This window comes from Mesitornis unicolor, unplaced genomic scaffold (genome assembly GCF_000695765.1).
Source record: "Mesitornis unicolor isolate BGI_N332 unplaced genomic scaffold, ASM69576v1 scaffold27715, whole genome shotgun sequence".
NCBI classification, from domain to species: Eukaryota; Metazoa; Chordata; class Aves; order Mesitornithiformes; family Mesitornithidae; genus Mesitornis; species Mesitornis unicolor.
Window position 1 is genome coordinate 19,822 of NW_010185424.1, and position 6,930 is coordinate 26,751.

The following is a 6,930-nucleotide window of genomic DNA, read 5'->3' on the forward strand; positions in this document are numbered from 1 at the left end:
CAGCGCCCTTCCGCCTGCCTGCAGTTTCGATTTCTTCTCAGCGGCGAATAACTCCTCCTTCGTGGCGGGGAGGGGGCGGGGAACTCCACAAAACCCTGCCCAGCCCAGCCCTTCCCGGCCACTCAGGAAGGAAGAAACCCGGGGGGGGACCCCAAGAAGGCCCTCCAAGAAGCAGCATCCACCAGGGGATGTACAGTAGGGTCTCAGTGTCGTGCTGAGAGGGGACTCAGGGATTATGCATCTCCAATTCCTTGGAGACCATTTCCACATCCCTGTTTGGACTGAAGGGGACTGCGTCCTGGGTTTCCTTTGCCCTTTCCAGCAGAGCATCGGTACCCACCAGCCATCTGCACCATGGGGACCACGACGAGAAGGGAGACTACCACAGAAAAAAGGGGAACCACCAGAGATTAGAGACCACCAGGAGAAGTTGGGGTTCACCCAGCTTGGCAGCCCCAAAAGGAAAGGGCATGGTAGGGCTCTACTGTTGCCACCCCTCAGGGCATTTGATGCTTGTAGAGTCTCCAAAGCTTGGCCCAGGCTGGTGCCACCCAGCCTCAGGTCTTGAAGAAGACATTTAGCATGAGGTTTGGCCCAAATGCACCCATGAAATATTTAAATTCAAACCACTTCAATTCTGGAAATATTTTATTTCTCCCTGTCCCCCCCTGGGAAGCAGCCCCTTGCATGGATAGGCCAGGCCGGGAAGACCAGTCAGCCTTGTCCCAGTGGTCCAGCAAAAGATTCAACTCTGAGGTGTTGTTGGGGATCTGAACATCCCTGGAGAGGCCATGCCGCATCCTGAGAACTCTTCCTTTGTGACCTTCAGGTGTCCATCACGACCATATTGTGAGATGGAGCCCCACCATGCAGCCTCTCCATGCCCTGGCCAGCACGTGGCCTCTTTACACAGCACCTTGGGTACCTTCAGGGAAACTGAGGCATGGAGGGGTGCAGCCCTGTGTGCCAGTAGAAGCCATCAGCTCATCACTGCCCGAGCACAAGGCTGCAGGCTGGGTTTATTGTCCACGGAGAGGTAATAGAAAGGAAGCTTACAAAATAAGTAAATATCTAAATACGTCTTTATACAGTCCACGCACCCCTGCAGGCCAGCCTCTTAGCACACATGCAAAAGCACTTTGAAGCACAAATTAGCGCAATCACTTATTACAAACTGCTATGTTGGGACGGCTCGGATACCTCCAAGGCAGGTCATTCCCCAAAATACCTCTGCTCCTTCCCCAGAAACATCGGGGTGCAGTATCCATCACTCCAAGTCTGGCATGCTGGTGGCATCCCAGTCTGGTCCAGCCAGCCCTCATACCCTGCTTCAGCTGCCCACCCCATCCCATGACTACTTGGCCACAGTGTCCCCAAGGTCTTCTCCATCCAACCTGTTCAGCTCATGCCCCTGCCAGTCCAAGATGCCTGGCCATGAGGGCACCAGGACATTGATCTGTGCCCTGATAGCCTATTGGCCAAGGGACCTAGAAGCACACTGGCACATGCTGCGGTGAAAACTGGTTCCCACCCTGTAACATTGTAGGCAAAGGATGGGCTGGAGAGGGAAAGCCAAGGACAAGGACAGGCAATGGAGCTCAGCCTCAGTTTCCCTGCTCAGGTCTTCACTCAACTGGGGAGAGCAGCAGGAGCTCTAGCAGGGCCAGGCCCCCACTGCGCCCCTACATGTCCCCTCCCCTTTCACACACCTACAAAGACACATGCACACAGACACGCACCCACACGCATGCTCTATCTATGTTGCTTCATTGCCTTGACGAGCTCCTCCAGCTTCAGGGCAAGGTGGAGGTCACCCTTCACCTGCAGCCTCCCGCTCATGTAGGCACTCAAGGGACGCAAGTCACCCAAGAAGAGGTCCTGCAGGTCCTTCTCTGCTACCTCCAGAATGACATCGGGGCTACCGTCGGGCATGCCACAGCCAGCCCGTCCGCTGCCTGTAGGACACGATGGGTGGGAGAAGGAGAAACAGCAGGTTTCAGGATCCAGCTTTGCCTGCTGGTGTTCCCCCTCACCATTTCATAATCTAGATGTGGCTCTTTGGGACATGGTTTAGTGGCCATGGAGGTGTCAGGTTGTCAGCAGGATTTGATGATCTTAGAGAGGTCTTTTTCAGCCTTAATGATTTGATGATTGAGTTGGGCCAGATGACAGACAAGGGCCTGGCAGGGGGATTCTGGAGACAGGAGTCCTTATGGAGATAAATTTCTATTGTGGTCCTCCACAAATGTCCTGTTATAGTGGTCCACCTACAAGCCTTGTCCTAATTTTGCCATGATGTGCTGGTTTTGGCCAGGATAGAGTTCATTTTCTCCATAGTAGCTGGTATGATGCCATCACTCCAAAGATCTCCGCCTTCCTCCTCCTTCCCCCAGCTTTTTATTGCCAAACATGGCATCCTATGGTCTGGAATATCCCTTTGGTCATTGGGGTCAGCTGTCCTGGCTGTGTCCCTTCCCAGCTTCTTGTGCACCCCCAGCCTACTTGCTGTGGGGGGGGGTGGAGAAGCAGGAAAGGCTTTGACTCTGTGTAAGCACTGCTCAGCCATAAGGAAAGCATCCTTGTGTTATCAACACCACTATCAGCACAAATCCAAAACACAGCCCCACAGCAGCTGCTATGAAGAAAATTAACTCTATCCCAGCCAAAACCAGCACACGTGAACACCAGGAAAACCATCAGCACCCATAGCAAGAATGGATTATGTTGCTGGGAGGACATCTTCCAGCATGGCAGTGGCCCAAGGTGCTGCCCTTGCATGTCCCTCCATCACCACCCCATTGGACCAGTGGCACAGAAGAGACAACAAACCCTGAGATCCCTGAGCCATCCCACTTGGCCAGCCACAAGGAGACCTGGCTGCCAGTTTTCTATCAACACTCTCTTTCTGATGGAATATTCCTGGCTTTAACCAAAACCAAATTATATTTTGGACTTCCAGGGAGCATGGACTCAAGGTCACAGTCACCAAACTGCAGTGCTCAGTTAATGGACCCTGGGGTGCCTTTCATGGAGCTACCAAACGGAGTTGGTTTGGGACCCACTACCACCAAACTTTGTGGGGTTCACAGCATGCAAAGGGGCCATGGGTGTGAAACACCCTCCCACATCCAACACAACAACTCCAGAGAGTGGTGACCTGAGGAGAGGTCTATGAAGTAGGTGCTCCAGGCGCCGCTGGGCAGGGCGATGTTGACCTGGTAGGATGCTCCCACCTGGCCCACCAAGGCCTCGGAGAGGACAGGCTCCACTGCCGAGAACAGCTCGTCCGCGCTGGGCTTCCTCCGGGCGCTGCCGGTGGCAGTGAGGAGCAAAGCGGTGGGAGGCTCTACCTCATTCACCATCTCAACACTCTCTGCTGGGGACAAAGGGACAGGAGTGTGCTGAGGGGACACCTTTGAGTGGTGCTGGACCCCACAACAAAGGTCTCTGGAGCAGACAAACCCACTTATCCAGCAAGTTTCCAACTAAGCAAGAAAATGACAACATGGTTTTGCCAGTTCCTACTGCATGTTCCTCTGTCTGTCTTGGGTTCATCTTTCCCTCCTACCTGGTGATGGAAAATTATCCCTGAAAGAAGTAGCAGTAGCAGGGCACAAATTGGTGCAGCTTTCTGGGGGAAAAAAAAAATCCATGTTGCCCTCAGATGTGATTTTAGGCAAGCTCAGGCCCTTCCCTATGTTTGCTGATGGAAATGCTGAGGTCTGCATTGGTCTTGAGCCCAGACTCCTGCAGATCTGCTCCTGCCCTCCCCTAGTCCCATCTCTAATGTCTTATTAGAAAGGTTGTGTGGTGTCACATGCCGTATGGAGCTGTGCTGGAAGCGGTTCTCTCTCCTCCCCCCTGTCTGTGCTGTGTCTGTGGAAGCGTGGTATCTCCCAGACTTTGAATCCTCTGTCAAACAGCCAACAGATACAAGGGTCATTGGGCAAGTGGTGGCTGGGGGTTGGTTACCTGCCTCTGCAGCGCTGGTCCTGTTGCCTGCCAGAGCCAGGGTGTCGCTGAAGAAATGGGCAGCCAGCTGCTGAATGGTGCCATCCAGCCCCTCCAGCCCAGGGACAGGTGGCACAGTGGCCAGAGGGCCCACCAGATTCTCCTTTGGTGGTTGCAGCACAGCTTCCATGATCAGCTCCACCCGATCCACCTCCAGGCCCCAGGACTTGGTCATGTTGTTAATCTCCAGCTGCAGAGCCAGGAAGAATGGGAGAGGTGGGTATGGCCGTGGAGACCACCTACCACAGCACCCCCAACCCTGGGCATTCCCATACCTTGTACTTCTGCTACCCACCAGCTTTAGATGTGGGGTGTTGGGCCAGGCTCAACAGCCCACCTCCTCCAAGCTGGCCACTCCCACATCCAACCCAGCTCCCTAATTGCTCTTCTGCCCCAGTCTGCAGCCCCCTCCAGACATTTTCCTAGTGGAGATACGGAGGTCAAATCTAAGCCTGTGTGGCCAAAGCCCTTCAAGATAAGTCACATAGCTCCAGACAGCCACAGCCTGAAGGTATCTGCTCCCCACTAATCACCACGTCTTCCTAGCTCCCTTCCTTGGCCAGGTCCATGGTCAGATGGACCTTCAGCAGCTACAGCTTTCCCTTATTGTTACCTCCACACCAAGAACCCAAGGGTTTAGGGGGTCTGGAAGGCTCTGTGGGGTTAGGGCAGTCCTCACCAGCAGTTGCTCCCCAATCTTCAGCTTCTCCACCTGGATCTCGTGGAGGCTCCTCTTCATCAAGGTCTTGGTCATGGCGTTCTGTGCCGTCATCCGGGTGGCTGTGATGAGGTCCTTCACCATCATGACGGACAACACAGGGTCCCACACCCGGAACTGGACATCAGCACCCATGGAAATGATCGCCCCATCCTTGGAGGTCAGCTGGGGCAGAGGGGAGTCAGGATGTCTCCCCCTCTCCACCCCATGATCCAACCCTTGTGTGTAGACCCTGGGAGCAAAAGCTTTCACTTCTTTCCCAGGTGGCAACCAGCTCCAGATGTCTTTATTAAGAGGTTTATTAGAAACAAAACCAACCTAACTGATGAAGTTCGGGCTAGTCTGAATGGTGAGGATAGTTTCCAGCATGGGGCTGTTATTGAGAGACATCTGGGAAAGATAGGGATTGATGTTTTTGAGATGTTTCCAGCCAGGAATGTGCATTGAACAAAGTATGCACAGTCAGAAGGAGCTTTTCAACCACAGGCAGGTGAGGACTTCGGGTTCACAGCACCAGCTACAACCCCCCCTCACCACGCCATGAGAATGGAAAAACTGAAAATTGTGTCCATGCATGGCATTAAGGGTCAGACCGTCCCAAAATCCACCTCTGGCTATTTTAGAGATATCTCCCTGTCCTACTCCAAGGCCCGGGGCAGCTCACCTTGCAGGGGGGCACATTGAAGGCCCTGGTCCTCAGATCCACACGCTGCCAGTGATCGATGAAGGGAAGTAGCAGGACCACACCGGGTCCCCGTGGCACCTGGATGCGGCCCAGGCGGAAGATGATAATTCGCTCATAGGTGGGCACGATCTGGAATGGGAAAGTTTGGACCAGAGCAGAAGCAAAACCCTGGGTCCTATGTTGCCAGGATCAATGGGACCAGGGGGACCAAGGAATGGTACCCCCCATGGAGGGTGGGTTTCCATACCACTCCTCACCTGCTTACCTTCAAGGCAAACCATCCTGAGATAGGAAAGGTGACAACCATCAACAAGAAGACCAAGGAGGTGATAATCCCATGGCAGATCCAGGACAACCAACCCTGGGAGGAGTCTGCAGGGGGGTGAAACAGGAGATGTACCTGCTTCAAAGCCCCATTCCCTGCTTGCGGACCCCCATCCAAGCCTCTTCCCTCCCATGCACCCTGCACCCCAGGGAAGCCGGCAGCACGGGGGGCACCCACCCTACCACACAAGTGGCAACAGAGGGGACGGCAGCGTGTCCCCATTGACGTTGGGACTCACCTGCAGCATTCCCAGCCAGCCCCAGAGGATCTTCCTTGGACCCGAAGGAGAAGAAGCCTTTCTGGGCACTGTAGAGCCTGATGCTGGACTGCTGGAAGCGGTCAAAGTCTCCCAAGGGAAGGGCCTGGTATCCTGACCGGCTGAACATGGTGTCTTGTAGGGGACCCTGCTGCCAGCACTCAGAGCCCTCTAAGCCCGGGTTCCCACTGCCATCGCAGCCACCTCTGGGGTCACCATGGCTTGTGCTTGGCCCTGTCCCAGTCCAATATCCCTGCCCAGCAAACCTCCCTGTCCGAAGTGCAATGGGAGAGATGCCGGAGAAGACCTGACCACTCCTGCTGTTATCCTGGAGGATGCTTGCTAGAAAAAATCAAATCCTTCGACGGGTTTCCTTGGTGGGGTCTCTATGGGGCTGAGGGCTTCACATCCTCCCAGAGACCCTCTGGGAGCTGGGAGATAACGCTACGACCCCGCAGCTGCCCTTCGCTTCGTACTTCCTTGGAGGTGGGAGATGCCCCCAGGGTGATCCCCGGCCTCCAGCCCCTTGACGGTGGGGACTGCAAGCTGCGGTGAGGATGCTGCAACGAGGAAGGAGGGAGCCTCTGGCACTTCCTGCTTCTCCTGTCATGTGGCTGGTGACGGCAACAAGGAAAAAAAGGCGCATGTCTCACGGCTCGGTGAGTTTTTCCGGGGAGGCCCTGCCTGGGCATTGCTCCGCCAGCTGTAGGGAGGACTGGATCCTCCATCGCATGTTCATCTTGGGGGGGTCCAGATGGTCCCCCAGCTCCACAGGGAACTGGGAGGGGTATTTTTCCCAGCAATTCCTGCTCTGACGGGTCCTTCTCATCATGTTAAAGCCACCCTTACCCACTCCCACACCCCCCTGTCATCTCACCAGCCTGCAAAGGGTAGTGGAGACCAAAGAGATTGGGGGGGGTGGTAACGAGGAAGGT

General features: G+C 54.9%; 1 protein-coding gene across 1 annotated transcript; it reads right to left on the reverse strand.

Annotated features, from left to right (window-relative positions):
* Nucleotides 1–1,752: 1,752 nt before the first annotated feature.
* STOML1 (stomatin (EPB72)-like 1) lies at nt 1,753–6,125 on the reverse strand. Its single transcript, XM_010184849.1, has 7 exons — nt 5,978–6,125; nt 5,680–5,786; nt 5,394–5,543; nt 4,691–4,894; nt 3,973–4,201; nt 3,158–3,373; nt 1,753–1,955 (listed from the first exon to the last, which is right to left on the reverse strand). Exons 1-7 carry the CDS (start codon nt 6,123–6,125, stop codon nt 1,753–1,755), a joined length of 1,257 nt encoding a protein of 418 aa, XP_010183151.1.
* Between the last annotated feature and the right edge of the window lie 805 nt (nt 6,126–6,930).

Bases quoted from the DNA above. Each gene is read 5' to 3' on its own strand.
- STOML1 (XM_010184849.1), bottom strand. From the start codon at position 6,125: ATGTTCAGCCGGTCAGGATACCAGGCCCTTCCCTTGGGAGACTTTGAC. The intron at 5,787-5,977 runs GTGAGTCCCAAC...ACCCCCCTGCAG, and splicing joins GCTGGCTGGGAATGCTGCAG to ACTCCTCCCAGGGTTGGTTG. The intron at 1,956-3,157 runs GTCACCACTCTC...CGTGTCCTACAG, and splicing joins CTTCATAGACCTCTCCTCAG to GCAGCGGACGGGCTGGCTGT.